Below are 18,739 nucleotides of genomic sequence, written 5' to 3'. Positions count from 1 at the left end.
TTTTCCAAACCAGTCCAGAAGTGTAGTGGGGAACAATTTTTCTGCCAGCTTCATCAGCAATTCTGTCTTTGTATTTCCTAGGACAGTGGTCTCAAACCTCTCAGAAGCACGCAGCACATATTGACAGAGACATTGCCCATGGGATGTTTCCAGCCCCATTCACTGTTTCGAAAAAACAAAACAAAACAAAACATATTTCCCCAGCAACAATCACTATCCATACTGATGAAAACTACAGAAACATCTTTCACTGAATGTCAGGACAATGTTTAAAATCCTAGGATGTTATTTCATGCTCTCCATATAAAGAAGCAAACCTTCGTGAACTGCCGGAGAGCCCAGCTCACAAATGAAGAATCTTTTGTCCGTGGCCCTTAAGAGCCCACTCCACAAGCGTCACGTCTTATAGCTGAGTTTTCGGGAATTATTTCACCAGTGGAGAGACTTAAAGGTTAATCTTTCTGTCTCTGATCTTTCCACAAAGTTCTTACATCATTCCTCATACATCATTCGAGAGTCAAACTTCGTATGTATTTTTTCTTTTTCATCTTACATATTCAAACATCAGCACCCTGTAAGAAAACTGCTTATTCAACTCAAAATAAGATGAAAATAAATTAATGAGAGATAAAGAGCTCTTTGATGCAATAACCTTTAATGATTTCTTCCTGGTATATAATTTAGGACAGTGTTTTTCCTGGCTTAATGTTGTAAAGTTTGCATCATAAACAAAAAGCTGATGATTCATAAAACATTATTGCTAATGTATTTTTGAAATAAGCAAGAGACATGTAAAGTATCTTCCTTGTCTATGGGGAATCTTGAAAGGAAACTTCCCTTTGAGAAATTATTCTTGGCACCAATGGCTGGAGTAGCCAGCCTTATGGGAAGAGGAGCCAGTGGTGACACCCACTGTGGAAGGTATAAATAGAGTTTCGTGGCAGCGGACAACTCGCAGTCTGATTCAATATCAAGCTGTGCAACTTGCTTTGGGCTTCTGCTTGCATTTCCAACTGCTGTCGCCATGAGTTGCAACATTAAGGAGACTATTACTGTGTCTAGCAAAGGCAGGAGCAGTGGTGGCAGCTGTATCATTGGTGGTGGTGGTGGAGCACGGATTTCTTCCTATGGGATAGGCAGTGGCAGAGGTTTTTCTGGAAGGAGCTACTGCGGTGGAGTGAATTATGGAGGGGGACTGAGTGTTGGTAGCTTGGCTGGTGGGAGCTATGGAGGTGGCAACTGCTATGGCAATGGCCTCGGGTTTGGCCTTGGAGGCGGTGTGGTTGTTGGTGGTCTTGGTGGCGACTGTTTGCTTTCATCCTGCGATGAGAAGGTGACCATGCAAAACCTCAACGATCGCCTGGCCTCCTATCTGGACAAGGTGAAGTGCTTGGAGAAGGAAAATGCTGAACTGGAATGCAGAATCAGAGAGTGGTATGCTACACAGGGCCTCTCCTGCGAGCCCCGGGACTACAGCTGCTATTACAAAGAAATTGAAGATCTTCAGAATCAGGTAACCCCATTTTTCAGTTGTTCCTGCCATCGTTAAGGTTCATTTCTTAATTCGCATTTAGAACTTACTGCAATTCTTTAAGATACTTTTACTGCTGTAAAATGTCTTTGCAAACATCAGTTGTAGCAATTTCCTCTGTGACATTGTTGAGTATGAGTGTGGACGCATACTGCGAGGTGATATAGGTAGGATAATGCTCTTAAAAAGGAAAAAGGATGCCTTGTTACGCCGGGATTTGGCTGTATAGTTGAATATTACTGACTGTGCTCTGAGGAAATGCAGTGGTGTCAGCCCAGTAAGAAAAGCAAAGCAATGAGAACTGTAGAGCAAGAGGAAAACACACATAGAAAATGTATCAAATAAAGCATTATAAATGCTATGTGAAAAAAGCTGAGTATTTAAAATTGTCTGTTGATTGCAGAGGTGGCACAAAGACCCTGACACTAATATATCCTCAGTGCAAGCTGTAGATGAGCTTTAGGCTTCAAGGTACCTTCTAACTCTCTTCCCTGAAAATCCTTAAGCTTGAAGTCAAGAACAAGCCAGCCTAAATGTCAGCTGAGCTTTGATGTCTCAAGGAAGGTTCTTTATGCTCACCTCTTTGTGAAGCATCTTTGGAACTTTCCTTTCATACTCTGAGACTGGGAATTCCCCTCTCACTAACTCCCTACCTCTCTTCTTTACTGCCTGCTAGTCAAGGAGGCACAGCTACCTCCTGCAGCTGCTCTGCTCAAGGAACAAAGCAATTTAAGTAGAAAGGTGATGGAAAAAGGAAATTGTAAAGAGTTAATACTTAACTGTCCCCTAGATACACCTGTAGAGTACTGCAGCAGAGAGAAGGGAGCCATCTCTCATGCTCTGCTCTTTTCCAGATTGTCTGCGCAACCATTGATAACAACAAGATCATTCTGGACATTGATAACAGCAGGATGGCTGCTGATGACTTCCGTGTGAAGTGAGTGCCCCTCCGTGCCGATGCACCCCCTTGCCTCCTCCCTGCTCCTTCGCATCTCACTCGCGGCGTCCCAGCACACCCCATGCAGAGGCTGAGGACAAGTCTCCTGCAACACCACGTTAGGGCAGGATGGAGTGATGAAAGGCATTTTGCTCCTGGTCCTCAGACATCCCATAATTAGTATTCTTGGGTAAAACATTGGGCAATGATGTTTGGTGGTTAGGGCCTGGGACTGACACTGCAGGGAGTGGCCCTTAGTGGTATACTGGGAGCATTTCCATCACAGACCAGTGCAGATCGGGATCAACAAAGCAGAAATGCAGCTGGGTGAGTGATACCAAACACAGAATTATCAGAAGGGGGAGGAAGACATGGGGAAGAAGAGCTGGCACATAACAGACATCAAGTGCAGGGCAGAAATCAAACACAGTGCATCCAGCTTAGCCAGCAAAATGAAGTACGGAGCAGGCAGATGGGAAGAGGAAATCTTTGCAGAAGCTGAGTGGAGATGTTTCAGTTCTGATTTTCTTTTTCTTTCTTTCTTTTTTTTTTTTTTTTTTGCACAATCCAGGTACGAGACGGAGCTGGCCCTTCGCCAGAGCGTGGAGGCTGACATTAACGGCCTGCGCCAAGTCCTGGATCAGCTCACTCTCTGCAGGTCTGACCTGGAGGCACAGCTGGAGTCGCTGCGGGAGGAGCTCTGCTGCCTGAAGAAGAACCACGAGGAGGTAGGCTCCTGCTCCTCTAGGAGCACCACAGCCCTGGCATAAATCATTTTGCCTACAAGAACGTGCTCTGAATGTAGAAGCAAAGAGGAGCCGATCCATACCACAGCTTTCCCATCAAACAGGTCTGGGGTTGAGACCTGCCTGCCTGCTGGGTGGTGCAGGAGCTCAGGCCGAGGCAGCTGCTCCTCTCTGGGACTGGCACTGGGAGAGCCAGAGGGGGTGAAAGTTGCTGCTGTCTGCAGTGGGTGAGAAAAGAGATTACCCAACAGATTTATTGGGGAAAACACTTGCACCATCTCTCAGTGGTTCACAGCCACAGCTGGGAGGCACCCCGGGCAGGGAGAGCTGTTCTCAGCCACCGAGCTCTGCTCTTCTGTGCTCTTCTGTGCTGTTTTAAAAGCCAAAATGTGTCTAATCTGGGTTGTATTTCCAGGAAATGAATTGTCTGAGGAAACAATCAACTGGAGATGTGAGTGTGGAGGTCAATGCCTGCCCTGGACCAGATCTCAGGCAAATCTTGGAGGATTTGAGATGCCAGTATGAAACACTGATAGCGCGCAACCGCAAGGAAGTTGAGGATTGGTACGAGTGCAAGGTAAGCGACACACACCTGCTGTGAAACGAACTGATGAGCACATTTCAGAGCACAGGAGCATTTCAGAGAAAATAAGCAGTTGCCCTTTGCAATGAAGCCCAGGCTCAGCACTCATTTACACCCTGTGTTCTGCAGGAGACCCGGGCCTGCCTGACCAGTTTGCTATGCCCCATCTGGAACGGCAGCATTAACCGCGAGGCCTTGTGGTGTGGTGTTGGAACTGAAATACCCCACATTTGGATTAAAGAGACTTAATAGCCATGAGGTTAATGCGATTTGTAAAAGAGCAAGCAGTTGAAGGCGGTGGTTAACGCCCAGTTCAGAGAACTCACCGTGCTCACTTTTGGTTTTGCTAGCAGCTCACTGTGTTCTGCTTCAGTAAAAGAAGTCCAAATTACACAGATATACTCTGACAATCTTTATTCTGGCTTGGTGCTTTGCAGATTGAGGAGGTGAATCGGGAGGTTATTACGAGCGGTCAGGAGGTCGAGACGTGCAACAACCAGGTCACCGAACTGAGACGCCAATTGCAAGCCCTGGAAATCGATCTGCAGGCTCAGCTCAGCCAGGTGGGTGGCGTGCTCTCTTACAGCTGTGTTTGGATACTGCTGAATAACTCTTCCATTTCTGCACTGGAAATAATAAACTCCATGGTCACACCTAAATGAACCTTGTTTCTTTGTTTGTCCTGTTTACCAGAGGAATAATCTGGAATCCTCTCTGGCTGAGACTGAGTGCCAGTACAACACACTCCTCGGGGAGCTACAGAACCAGATCACGTGCGTGGAGCAGCAATTGGCTGAAATTAGGGCGGAAATAGAGTGCCAGAACCAGGAGTACAAGACCTTACTGGATGTCAAGTGCCGTTTGGAACAGGAGATTCAGACCTACCGCTGCTTGTTGGAAGGAGGACAGCAGGACCTTATGTACGTAAATCCCTGAATCTGTTAGAGAATAAAGGAAAATATCAAGGATCTGAATTATGGATTTGGAATCTGACACCACATTTGGCCCATCTTAATGTTTTCACTGAGATGACAAAGCTGTCTCACGAGCAGCCTTACTATGAAGTCTGAACTAAAAGTTACTCCTTGGGATCTGCAAAGCAGAGGAACCAAATCTTCCAGCCCTGTAGCTATTAGTGCTGTTAGCATTTGTCACCATCTCTGTTCTGTAATAAGACGGGTGAGAACTGTCAGAAGAAAATTAATTGCAGTGCTCTGCCATTTCCATGCCAAAAGGGGGCACAAATGCAAAGCAAAATGAAAAAAAAGAGCGCTGTGTAAAATACTCAGACATTTCTAACCCCTGTAAAGACGTAGTTTGACACTTTGTGCCCTCAGTAGTGTCCAGTAACATTCTAAAACTGCCTATTTCTTCCACCAAATTTCTCTCACTAGTCACGGAGGAGGAATCGGAGTAGGAACTGGCGTAGGAGGAGGAGTCATTAGGACAAGCCACACCTATACTACAACCTCGTCTTCCCACTGCCAGCCGCAAGTCCCACCCTGCAAGACCGGAGACATACAGGGTAAGAGTCGGGTTTCCACAAGAAGAAAACATTTTTATTCCAGTCTGCTCCTTTGCAATAAAGCCAGGCAAAGCAAACTCCCGACTAAACACAATTATTTAGGGAATTTCTGGGTTTCCCTGGCTTGTCTGCCACGTGCTCTTGCTTAACAAAGTCTGCTCCTGAAATAAGGGAATCACAGAATATCCCAAGTTGGAAGGGACCCATAAGGTTCATGGAGCCCAACTCCTGGCTGATTTTTGTTGTTATTTGAAAGATCTTGTCTCTGAATCAAAATAATGTTTCTCTCTCTATTTTTTTTTTCTCCAGTGACCTGCAGGAGAATTTGTGATTGAGGATGCATGGACTAGAAGGTGACGTACAGAGAACCCCACAGACAAAACAGGAACACTCGCTGTTCCCTGCACGCCTCTACGGAGGGAAAGTAGAAGTAATGGTGCGATGCTTTGCCGTGTATCTCAGGGGGCCTCTCGGGGGCCTCCCTTTTGTTTGTTCTGCTACTTCTGTTCTGTAATGCTGCAACCCCTAGAAGTTACTTGAGTTAGTCAGGATCACTACTGTACCTGCTGGTGAAAAACCTTCTCTAATAAAACTTTGCTTCTGCCTGATGCAATCAAGAAACCCGTGTCTGCAAGCTGAGTTCCTTTAGCAAAGCAGGGGCTGGTCCAGGTGCAAACCACATCCCCGGCCAGCAGAAGCTGGGAAGCCACGCACAAGGGGCCCCAGAAATGGTTGGGATCTGCTCCATGGGGAGCAAATTGGCTTTGGCAGCAGGAGCCAAAGAGTGACCTCGTGAACTTTGCAGGGCTCGAGCAGCTCCTCCCGGGCAGCCCCTGCAGGCAGAGCACAGAATCATGAAATGGTTTGGGTTGGAAATGACTTTAAATCTCATCTAACTCCAACCCTGCCGTGGCAGGGATGCCACCCACCAGATCAGGTTGGCCAAGGTCCATCCAGCCTGGTCTTGAGCCCCTCCAGGGATGGGGCAGCCACAGCCTGTCCCGGTTCCTCACACCCCCACAGTGCAGAATTCCTCCTAACGCCCAGTCTGAACGTATCCCCTTTACAACCAAAAGCCTGAAACGAGTGAGAAATCCGTGTGGGAAAAGCAGATGACCCCAAAGCCCATTTCATAGCCCAGAGCAGCACAGCACAATCATGTCTCAGAGCTGGAGCTGCAGGAAAGATCTGGGGATCGCCGAGAAATGAAGAAATACAACACACCCGGAGCCCAAACCCAGCGAGTTTCCCCAAAACAGCCCGGAGCTCCGCGACCCCTGGCGGCGCGGCCGGGGAGGAGCGGGCAGGAGCTGCGGGTACGCGCACACGGGCACGGGCACGAGCACACGGGGACGCGCAAGGCACGGCTCGGCACGGCTCGGCTCCGCCAGGTGTCAGCCGTTCGCTGCAGGAGGGCTGGGGCCGGTGCTGGTAGGCGATGAAATCAGGGTGCGGTACAGGGAAATGAGGGAATTAACGCCCTGCGATACGCGAAGAGCCACGCAGAGTGCTTGGGAAGGTGGGTGCTGGCCGGGCTGGCCCCCAGCACGCAGGAGGAGCTCGTCTGCAGGTGTCCCCTGGTGTCCCCGTGCATCCTCATGCATCCCCATAACAACCCCAGGTGTCCCCATGTGTCCCCACACGTCCCCACGACATCCCCAGGTGTCCCCACACATCACTTCTCACTGCCAGGGCCGTGGGTAAGGCTGGAGGCCACCAACGTGCAGCTCCGGGGGCTCTCAGCGGGTGCCCGAGCAGAGGCGTGCTGCAGGGATGCCGGTAGCCAAACACACAGACAGAAGCTCCCCTCCAGCTCCATTTATCGGTCACATTCATGGCAAGCAAGGCTGATGTGGCCTGATTCTGCAAAAGTGACTTGCAGGACACAACGCGGGTTTTATTCCTGCCTCTGAAGACCCCGAATGTGTTCCCCTGCCTGGCTGTGCCCAGGACTGAAGCCACCCCGAAACTCGCTGCACCCATTTGCTGACACCCACGGATGTTTTTCGGATGGTGCTGGGCTGGTTTTGCAGCGTGTGGTGGCAGCCAGGCTCTCCGCAGGGTGGCAGAGCTGCAGCTCCAAGCCCTTGCCAAGGTCTTGCCAAAGAGGCAGCACCGAGCCGGCTGCGCAAAGGGCTGCTCAGACCCGAACTAACGAAGTCCCCGACAAAGGGTTTGTACAGTCCAAGTCCCTCTCACAGCCCTGACTCACCTAATTACTGCTCCTATCATAATCACCATCGTTCCAGTGGGTGGTGGAGCTTTTGAAGGTGCCCTTTATGGTTTCATCAGCGCTGGTTCCTGCAATACTGAATGAGTAACAGATCCAGAAGGCGGCACGCAGGAATTGCTTGTTTTCCTGCTGGAGAGCTTTTGCTGGCTAGGATAGCGCAGACCCCAAACCAGGGGGCTGTGGGGTGGCTGTGGGGTGGGGAACACTCCATGCTCGGGCTGCCAGTGGCACTGGGTGGGTGCCTTGTAGGCACAAAGAGCCCCCTGGCCGCGCATCACGGGGCGCGGGCAGGTGCCCAGGGCTACGCCCTGCATTGCAGAACAGCGCAGCAGAGGTGGGGCCTCGCTCCCCCACTTCAAAACAGGTATTTTAAAAACCTTCGCTTCTGTAGAAGTATTTTGGCATGCAGGGAATGGCCGTACGCAGATGGGCTAAATTTTTCGGAGCTCTGGGAAGGCGCTGCTTTGTTTTAGGAGATGTGGCCAGAAATAAACACAAGCAGAAGCAGAACGAACGACGCATTCTGTGTACTGTGCCACTAAGTAATGCTAAAAATATTTGAAGATGCTCCTTCTGGGTTCGTGGCAGCTGTACAAACTGCTGTGGGAACAACACGATATCTTTCTCAGCCATCAATCTCACTGCTAGGACGAGAATGGGGCAGTTTTTTTCTTTTTTTTTTTTTTAATACAACAATTTCTAATACAAAAATGAACTTAGAGAAAATGAAATTTTTGCTAGAAATTGTTAGTACTGACATTTTGAACCCCCAAAATTCAGGTGGGAATTGCTGCCAGGCACCACCAGCTGTGTTTGTGGGAACAACAGATTTCAAAGCACTCTGTGCCCTCATTACAGAGGAAAAAACCTGGGACTCATTAGGTAGCAATTACCTTTTGTTTGCAACTCTCAGCTGATGCACTTCTAAAATAATAAGCACGACCAAGCCCTAATACGATTCAACTAATCCAAATCAGTTTTTCTCAGATTTTCCAGTTTTCAAACATTTGGATTTTACTGAGATAAGAACAAAATCTTGCCATATGCATTGTAATGGAGAGGAGAGCAGCTCCATGCTGACCCGCAGTGGAAGAGCAGTGTCCCTCCTCAGAACGAGGACCACGTGCTGCCTCCAGCCGCGTCATGCTGCAGGGACTGGGTTTCTTCTTCACTCTGGAGAAATACCATCCCCGGAATTACCTGGTATTAGTAAAATTGCTTGATGATTATATAATGGGAGTTAGTTTATAATGTATAATTAAGTGGGTGAGTCACGTTCCCCAGATAGATCTTCCACGGTTTTTCTCTATAGGAACACAAGCAAAATGACTTCTGACAGATCTGGCCAGAGGTGGGAAGGACTGAAAAGGATTCATCACACAAAAGCACAACGAAGGCTGGGTACCAGGGCCCTTGTACCCCACAAATGTGCTCAGCAGCCTCAGTGCCTTCTCCCAAACCCCAAAGCAGGTTGTGAACACAGAAAAGGCAGTGCCACGGGAGCAGGCAGGACCTTCCATGTGCTAAGCCCACCCTCCAGGTGGCCACGGTGGCTTTTCCAGCCCTTACTCCTGCCCCCCAGAGGAAGGAGACTCCCTTCCTTCTCTGCTGGCCTCTGCTCGCAGCCAGGACACATCTGCCCTGCTGCACAGCACATGGCCATCCTGCAGTCTGGGTGTACTGGGTGAGCCTTTCAGGCTTAAATAGTCCACCAACCTCTCCTGGGCAGCAACTCGTAACGTTTCCATCACAGGGAAAGGGAGGAAACCTCATTGCAAGCAGCTGTGGTGTCATCTGCCCTCAAAGCATCCTCCTCCTCCTCCTCCACCCTCTTCCATTCTGGCTGTGCCCTGAAGCATGTCAGTCAATGCACAAGGGCAGCTTGTCCTGAATGTCATGAAACTCTCGGCTCTGAGGGTATGTTGTGACTGTATGTTTTCTCCATTAGCTATGCTCAGTGCCAAAAACAATACTCTGATTCAAAACAAGGCCCATGTTTTAAATCTCAGCTTACGGTTCAGTCCACGCCTCTTTTCCTATACCGGTGTGTGAGGCACAGGCATCACAGCTTCTCTGGTAGCACTTATTTCTGGGTTTTGCAGAAGACATTGTCTAAAATCCTCTGATTAGCTCAGTATGCTCACAGATGCCTAGACAGTTGTATGAGACATAACTGCAGAGGTAACTACCATCTCATAAAAGAGCTGGTGGAGAGGACTTCCATCCCACAGCCAATCTGAAATAAAACATTCCTTTCAGGAACCGTTTGCTCCACAACATCTCTCTGATCCCAATGAGTGCAGACACACAGAACCCATCAGGCTTCTTGAGTTTTAAGGAGCCAGTCGTCACTCTGGAGGTATGATACCTGCAAGGATTCAGGGGGGAAAGTGGCACCGTGTCTTCCTTTCACTAACTGAGCATCGAGCTGTGAAGTACGTTGTGCCCAAGGATACTCACTGATGCTCAAACAAAGCAAACGTGCTCTGCTTGGGAACGGAAGACACAGAGCTTAGTCTAACCAAAAGGAATAACTAATACAATAGATGCAGTAAGCATCCTTCCAATAAATAAATAAGTAAGCCTCTCCCTTCTGCAGAATTACACAGAACAACCCAGCAATGTTCCTATAACACGGACGTCAGCGACTGGAAGCCAACAGGCAGAAGGTAACCCCACAGCTCCGTGTGCCAAAGCAGCTGTTAGGACAGGAGACAGACGCATGAGCTTCAAGAGACAAGGATTTCTCACCAGAACAAGCTAAAATTCTCATCACTGAGACTCCACCAAGTTTTGCAGTGAACAATTTCATTTTCCCCAGGCTGCAGAAGGCCTGGCTTCCTGGGACATTTCATGACACGGAGCGGGAGCTGAAACTTTAGGTGTGCCCAACAGTGTGGGTGAGGGTGTGCTGGGAGGGGTGTTTATAAAAAGATGTTTCCACAAACACTTGCTATGAGCCCATAACAACCAAACCTCCAAATTAGCAACAATCAACATCACAAAGGCTTAATGAGGAAAAAATAAAACAGCCAATCAATAGGGGAAGTTGGACATCACCCAACTAGTTCAGCCTACACGGTGCCAGCTAACAGAGCATTGACATTACCATTTGTATCTTTCACTCATTCTGTGCTTCTAGTCCATGTTTCTATTTGTTTTATACTCCATCAGTTGAGCATCCTGTCATTATCAGAACTCCAACTCACAATTTATTTGTGGTTTTTTTTTGTTATATCCACATTAATTTTTAGTAGTATCTTCCACGCTGTCACTACTCTTCAGAAATCCCAGGGCAAAATGTAAGTTTACAAAACCTTCTCTGTACACGATGCACACAGCATCAGTGTAAGGCCGAGTTACTGTACATGACCGCCTTTTCCCAATAAAAACCCAGCCCGCATATACTCAGGTAATGCAGCGCAGGTGTTCCTGTGCATTAACCTCCTCCTACAGGGGGGAGGATGTTTGGACGTGCACTGAGACAAGTAAACATCCTGGCTGAAACTCTGCAATCCCTCCAGCAGCGGGGACACATCCTCACTGCTCGTCGCTCACCTTCACCGATGTGCCAAGAGAAACCAGCCCAGAGCCAGGATGCTTCCCCGGGTCCCTCAACTGTGCTGTAACCTCAGTTGGTCTGAGCAAATATTTCCTGCAACAAGCCATCACATTTTTCTTCCTTGCAGTTTTGCACAGAGATATTTTCAAGTTGTTGACATAAAATTTTTCGTAATAAGCTGTTTTTAAAACATAACTGCAGCTGGATGTTTGGGACAAACTGCTGATGTACCATATTTGCCAATGTTCACTAAGTTTTTAGGAGAAATTAAGAAGTCTCAATGGTTCAAGTGTACCTACAAAATACATCCTGTGATGTTTTCTAAAGGCATAAAGCGACAAAAGACTAAAAATAAGGAGCACGTGGCAGAAGATACCCATAAACCAGAACGTAGTAAGATATTGCCTGCGTATAAAGAATTAGCTGGGATTCCTTGACACATAACTGAAAGGGGAAAGAACATGAGGAATGACCATGTTAGAAGAGAGATGGCAACATCCATCACTGTCTCATGCTGTGGCAGTTTATTGTTGTGCTGAAGGAGATGCAAATGGGACGAGGTGAGTGGGATGAGTTTAACTCTGTTTACTGTAAGTCAGTGGACTAGATCACTGAAAATATCTGCCTAATTCAGAGCCACCCAATAGAAATTACATGTTTTGTATTAACAAACAAACGGTCAGGAACACTCCGAGTATGGGCTAAGCTTCCTGACACTGTCAAACATCTCCCTTTGGCAAATTACTCTTGGCATAAAATGCACGGCTTGCGAATACACATGGCAAGGTACTCCCTTCGCTGGTGACACCCACTGTCTCAGGTATAAATTCAGACCAGGCAGGGGAGGACTCGGAGCTATGATTCCAGAACAATTGTAAAACCAGCTGAATCCTTCCCTGCTGCCACTATGAGCTGTGGCTCCAAGCAGACCTCTACAAGCTGCCACCGAGGGAGCAGCGGTGGCGGCGCAAGCGGCAGCGGTGGCGGAGGGGGCAGCACATATTCCTCTGCCTCCTCTCGAAGATACACCGCTAGGACAAGTGGTGGCGGCAGGTTTTCTGGTGGCAGTTGTGGTGGAGGAAGCTCCAGAAGCTGCTACGGGGGAGCAGCGAGCGGTGGGAGCTATGGAAGGATCAGGCACTGCAGTTACGGAGGGGGAATGAGCGGCGGTAGCTGCAGAGGAGGAGGTGGGGGCGGATATTTTGGAGGGGGAATGAGTGGTGGCAGCTACGGAGGGATGAGCGGTGGTGGCTACGGAGGAGGAATGCGCCGTGGCAGCATGGGAGGAGGCTTCGGATCAGCCAGGAGCGGGTTTGGTGGTGGTTATGGAGGAAGCTTTGGTGGAGGTGCTGCTGGTTTCAGCAGTGGCAGCTTTGGCGGTGGTGGCTTTGGTGGAGGGAGCATGGGAATTCTGTCCAACGACGAGAAGCTGACCATGCAGAACCTTAACGACCGCCTGGCTTCCTACCTGGACACGGTCAGAAATTTGGAAAAGGAAAATGCTCAGCTTGAGCAGTTAATCAGGGAGTGGTACCAGAAGCAAGGCCCTACTGGCAGAAAGGATTACAGTCACTACTACGGGGAAATCGAAGACCTTCAAAATCAGGTAGGGTGTTCTTCATCGCAGAAGCTTAAGAAGCATCAGATGGACTTTTGCGATTGAGAAAAATCTTTGAGGCAGCCAATGTGGATATTTTACATTCACTAAGTGTCTCACTGCAAGTACCTCGTGTGCTTGAAACTCTGCCTTCTGTGCATGCCTCCAACTCTCTCCAGCCCAAAGTGGAGAAACAATGCACACCCCTACAGACATCCCAGTCCGTTGGCAGTGAGTGCAGGCTCTCAGCTGCCTGCAGTGGGTCTTAGAGCCTACAAAAAACAGCAACAATTACCCTGCAGGGTGTGCAGTGTCTGACATTTGGGTACAGCCCCTGGCCCACGGGCATGGCAGCTGCTGTGATGGCTCCAAGCCTCTTGGTTGGACTCCTCACTCCCCTCTTGCATTCCCCAAGTAGTTTTTTTTTGCAGTTCTGATGCTGTTTTTATAATGGTACCTCTTTGTTTTGCACCATAGATGACCTTTCTAGGCCCTTCTATGTAGGAAACGCTCAGACACCTGGGACATCCCATTCCTATGTGTGTCTCTTGTGCAAATCTGAGAGATTCACAGGGACAATTGTCCTCACTACTGTCTTCTCTTCTAGCTTGTGACTGCGGCTGTGGAAACCAACAAGATACTTTTGGACCTGGATAACACAAGGATGACTGCAGAAGACTTCAGGATAAAGTAAATACGTATTTCTCTTTTCCAGGCTTTGACTTCCTCCCTCCTGCTTGCCCCAACCTTCTCTCAGAAACTCATTCAACATAGAAATATCAATCCACAGAGCCTACGGTTCCTGCTGGCTCCATGACAGCAGATGTGAAATAATCTGTAAGACATCAAAACTCTCATTGCTTCTGTAACAGTCTTCAATGGGAATACTTCCTATGACTGTGGAAGCAAAGCATGATTTTTTTTTAAAACGTGTGCTTAGGGAAAAGCTTTAAAAAAGCTTTACTTTTAAGGGTAGAAAAATTGTGACTGTCTCTCACTGAAGGTCAAATGAAGCAGACACAAGAAACCTACACAAAATCTACAGAAAGAGAAGTGATGAAATAGACTACGGAATGCATTTTCATATTAAAGTTTAATATTAACATTAAACTTTAAGTAAGAGCTTTCATAATTCTGCTGGTTGAGAGATGCTGTTTGCTACAGAGTACAGGCACAAAAGCAGGCACTGAGACACCGCAATATGTGATCTTTTTTGTAAATAAAGTCAGCAGGAGAAGGACTGAGAGCCCAAGAATAGGGCTGACGTTTCTGCCTTCTCCTTGGTGCAGGTATGAGACCGAGTATGGTCTCCGGCAGAACGTGGAGGCTGACATCAACACCCTGCGACCCTTGTTGGATAATCTGACTCTGAGCAGGTCTGACCTGGAGATGCAATTTGAGTCCCTGAAGGAGGAGATGATTGGCCTCAAGAAGAACCATGAGGAGGTGAGAGCCAGATCCTGCCTCAAACTGGAGGGGAAAACAAGAACACTTCCAATACTAGAAATAAAGGCTTCCCAGGTGACATCTGATGCACCAAGGAGCCTTCCCTGCCCCCCTGATGTGCAGCAGCTCAGCCAGGGGAAGCCTGAGACAGCCTCAGTGCCAGGCCCGGGCTCTTCCAGGGCATCTCTTAGCACAGGTCCCCTCCATAAGCAGTGTCTGGGAAGTCAAGGCTGAATAATTGCAACAAGAAAACAAAAACAAAAACAAAAACAACAAAACAAAACATACAGATACGTATGTTGTTGAAAGGCTCCAGGATGGTTTATGACTTCAGAGGAAGTGAAATGACTCCAAAACTCTTTCACGATGTAATTTCACCTTTTTGTTTGTTTGCCTTGGGCCTGGGTTTTCTCTGCAGGAAATCAAATCACTGCAAACCCAATCTGGTGGTGATGTGAATGTGGAGGTCAATGCTGCTCCAGGAGAGGATCTGCTGAAGAAACTGAACGATATGAGACAAGAATATGAGCATATTATTCAGAAAAACCGTGAAGAGGTTGAAAGGTGGTATGAGAGCAAGGTAAATGACGAGCACTGAAAGTTTAAAAAAGTAATTGTCCTAAGGCATGCTGATCTGAACTGTCCCTGCAGTAAGGAAGCAGGTTTTCTTGATTTATTTCATTACAAATATAGTCAGAAGCATCTAGAATTCACATAGTTTATATAAGTAGAAATCAGTACAATGGAATGAAAACTTATTATTTCTCATGGAATCATAAAATATCCCAAATTGGAAGGGACCCACAAAGATCATTGAGTCCATGTTTCCCTCTAACAAAAGGGGGTTAGGTGTCTCATCTGCACCCCAGAAAGATTGAGGTTTGAATGTTCGTATTAGAAAAGCAAAATAACACCAACTTTTGGTAAGAACTTCCTGTAGATGAATGATACCCCGAATGCCAGTTATTCAATTGCTTTTAGGATAAAAATAGTAGAATCCCTCTGAGGGGTGACTTATTATAGGTAAACCAAAAAACTCCAAGCCTGTATGTTCATTTTTCAGATGGAGGAAGTGAGTCAACAAGTCCACTCAAGTGGTCAGGAACTGGAATCAAGCACCCAGCAGATCTCTGCACTGAGACGTGACTATCAGAGCCTGGAAATCGAGCTGCAGTCTCAGCTCAGCATGGTATGCAACGATTGCTCCTGGTCCTCTGAAATGCGAGTTGCTGGAATCACAGGAGATACAGCTATCTGGAGCTATAGCTAGACTCTACACATAAAGAATAAGACACCATCAAAGATTTTTCTCATTTTGGGCATAAGGAAGGGCTCATCTTGCCACAGCCCTGTACTCACTGTACTTTTTCTTCCATTCTCAGGTACGGTCTTTGCAATCCAACCTGGAAGACACGGAACGTCGCTACAACATGCAGCTGCAGCAGATCCAGAGCATGATCAGCCCCTTGGAGGAGGAGCTGGCCAGCATCCGCTGCGAGATGGAGAGCCAGAACCAGGAGTACAAGATGCTGCTGGGCATCAAGACCCGCCTGGAGCAGGAGATCGCTCAGTACCGGGCACTGCTGCAGGAGGGACAGCATGGCATTGGGTACGTACATCCAGATTAATTAACATGCCAACTCTGCCAACAGGTGGAGATGACAGCAATAAGAGATGACAGTAATAATATTTATATTGGGAACCAGTGCAACTGATTCATCATCAGGATATTTACTACAACCACAAGAATTCATACTGAATCTACAGCTTAGCTGGCAGTGCACAAAGCTGTATTATTCTACACTTATTGTGAACTGGACAAAAACATGTAGAAAAGTTTTTAAAACTATCATTTGCCTTCTGTTCCACTAAGTCCAATCAGGAACTATGAAGTTATGTATGAAAATGAAAGACAAGCAAGAGAATAACTGTACTTTCTAAATATCCAAAGTACAAATTTTTGACTTTTGAAAGACAGCCAAAGCCATTCATTCTCTTTCTTTTTCTTCCTCTGTGCACATCAGTTGATTTGTTCTTACTTAGGAATGTTCAAAAACAGTTCTCTAGAACACATTTCACATGGTAGTGCTTTCTCAACCATAGAGAAAAGTCCTAGAGTGGCCTCGATAAAGTCACGAGGATGCCGGACCTCAGTCCTTCTGCAATAAATTTTGTGTGTGTGTTGTTCCTTTCTTACAGCTCCTCGCAGGGAGGAGGTGGTGGCGGCGGATCCTCAGGAGGAGGTGGCCATGGAGGAATTAACTGGTCTTCTGGGAGAGGAAGCAGTGGAGGAGGAAGCAGTTGGTCCTCAGGTGGAGGAAGCAGTGGAGGAAGAACTGGAGGATCCTGCGGAAAAGCTTCTGGAGGCGGCGGAGGAGGGAGTGGAGGAGGAGCTGGAGGGGGAGGCTGTGGAAGAACTTCAGGTGGAGGAGGTGGCGGTGGAGGAGGAGGGGGAAAATCCTGCCTCTCCCACTCGTCGTCTTCCCACTCCCACTCTGGCAGATCTTGTGAAAGCCAAGGTAAGAACTGGAATAAAAGCGTACCTCCTTCCATTAACTTCTCCCTTGCAATGGCAGTGAAGGGTTTGACAACTTCCTTCCACATTTGGAAACCTGGAGACGTTTTTGCTGTTTCTTTCACCATCATGTTTTAAATTCACTCCGACATTTGTTCTTAAACAGTAACACAATGAACACGGTGGCATTTTCACAAGCGACTCAAGTGTAAAGGATGTTATGAAGAGATTCATCAGAGGATATGTAGGAGGAAATAAAGGAGGAAAAGGAAAACTAAAGCCCAACTGAAAGCATACAGGGAACCAGAGAAGTCAGTAGTATCAGAATGAAGCCAAATGTTAGAAATGTAATGGGTATTAAGGGAGCAATATGATTAAAGCAGAGTGAAGTAGCCGCAACAATCATGACACTTAAAATAAAAGGAGCGTTAGCTGCCAAAGTCCTAAAGCAGCAAAAGATGGGGAGTGACCAAAAGGTCTTTTCCATATCTGATTTCATGGCTGTGGTTCCAGGAGGTGCTGAAAACCTGAAGCTCTGCCTGGAAGGGAATAGAACACTGGATAGAGGAGCAACAATGGAGGAAGTGTCCGAGGCCATAAAAACTATAAGATCAGGTAAGGATTCTGGTCCTGACAACATCTCAAACAAATGCCTGAAAACACTGAAAATGAGCTGAAGGTCATAATTTTTAGAAAGCTTTGATCAAACAGTCTACCTGACTTGCAGCAGTCCTGTGTGTGTTAATGTTTGGTAGGCAAGGTTGAAATATATGACATGCCATCCTACTTTAATTTTTAAAGAATTGGTGTAAATACCCCAGCAAACAAATACAGATTCTAAGCCCATCTGTATTAGATTTATACTGCTACAGCTGCTCTAAATTTAAAGTGACTCCTGATTTGCACTTACAGAGGGAAGAGTAGAAGCAGTTCCATATATTCAGTGACAAAGCTGCAGATGAGCATGTATGGACAAATATGAAGCCTGACACTGGGAAAAATTCTAATCCACTGAGAACTGCCCAGCCTTTAATTACGAAGTAACAAAAAGATTACAAATCCTGAATGAGATAACATTTCCTGCTTTCCTTCTTCTTTCCACAGGGAGTTTTAGGAAGTCTGAGCACTGATGGGCAAAGCTGGCATCATCCACTGCAGGACCTTCTGACCAAGCAGAACGTACCCGGACACCTGATCACAGCTCTGTGAAGAGCAAGGGCGAGCCCTAGCTCTATAACTCAGCACTGTCCTCTCCGTGGGCTCATCCCAACTCTCTGGATGGCCCACCCGCTTCTTCCATCTGACTTTCTGTGCCTAATCACTGTTACCTGAGTTAATCTCTACCGTGATTGGTATTCTAGTGGAAAGAAAAATCCTCTAATAAACCTTTACTTCTCTCTGATGCAACCAGAAAGCCGTGTCTGACACAATTTCTTTTAGCACACATCTTTATATGAACTGGTTACAAACATCAGCCCCACACGAGTGCACAATAACAACTCAATTAGGTTATGCAAAAGACCCAAAAGTTAACAGCGGCACGTTCACCATTTAAGAGCAACCAGGCAAAACACTGAAGACTACAAATTAACACATTTTGAGTGCTGCCTGCGTGGGTTCACATCAGATAAGAAGAGTGCAAAGTTCAGCAATAGCCTAACTCTACTTTGCGGCAGTAGCTATCTGCACTGTAAAATAAATTCATAAAGCTGGAGTAGGAACCGAATTGCATGTGTACGGTCTTACAGAAGGTGGATTCTCAGCCTGGTTTTAATGAGCACAGCCATGGGAGCTGTGCAATACTTGGCCTCTTCTCTGTGTTTCCACTTCAGGGCATCTCTATTGTATATGAATGAACAGAGATTTTAGGTAAAGACTGGCAAACTATTCACATTTAGGATGTACCTTTACAAAACCCAGTGTGCCTTGGCAGGCTGAGAGAAACAAAAAGAAATCCAAGGGAAAGGATTCCCAAGCTGGTTTTAGGGGCTGGTTACAGATCTCCCAGCAGAGGGGTGGCTCACAGGGGTAAAGGTGCTCTGAAAGATACAGATTGAGCCTCTC

General features: G+C 47.1%; 2 protein-coding genes across 2 annotated transcripts; both read left to right on the top strand.

The window, feature by feature from the left end:
• The first annotated feature begins 872 nt into the window (after nt 1–872).
• Nucleotides 873–5,923, top strand: LOC137844617 (keratin, type I cytoskeletal 13-like). Its single transcript, XM_068661089.1, has 8 exons — nt 873–1,513; nt 2,386–2,468; nt 3,040–3,196; nt 3,630–3,791; nt 4,235–4,360; nt 4,491–4,717; nt 5,192–5,322; nt 5,632–5,923. The coding sequence occupies exons 1-8, from the start codon at nt 1,025–1,027 to the stop codon at nt 5,655–5,657; spliced, it is 1,401 nt and encodes a 466-aa protein (XP_068517190.1). The 5' UTR covers nt 873–1,024; the 3' UTR covers nt 5,658–5,923.
• A 6,101-nt stretch (nt 5,924–12,024) lies between these two features.
• Nucleotides 12,025–18,301, top strand: LOC137844566 (keratin, type I cytoskeletal 15-like). The gene is made up of 9 exons (XM_068661034.1): nt 12,025–12,723; nt 13,322–13,404; nt 14,004–14,160; nt 14,579–14,740; nt 15,224–15,349; nt 15,543–15,769; nt 16,360–16,679; nt 17,189–17,290; nt 17,780–18,301. The coding sequence occupies exons 1-9, from the start codon at nt 12,025–12,027 to the stop codon at nt 17,803–17,805; spliced, it is 1,902 nt and encodes a 633-aa protein (XP_068517135.1). The 3' UTR covers nt 17,806–18,301.
• The last annotated feature ends 438 nt before the right edge of the window (nt 18,302–18,739 follow it).

This window comes from Anas acuta, chromosome 25 (genome assembly GCF_963932015.1).
Source record: "Anas acuta chromosome 25, bAnaAcu1.1, whole genome shotgun sequence".
In the NCBI taxonomy this organism is placed as follows: domain Eukaryota; kingdom Metazoa; phylum Chordata; class Aves; order Anseriformes; family Anatidae; genus Anas; species Anas acuta.
The sequence above is the reverse complement of the archived record's forward strand: the minus strand, read 5'-3'. Positions and strand labels throughout refer to the sequence as shown.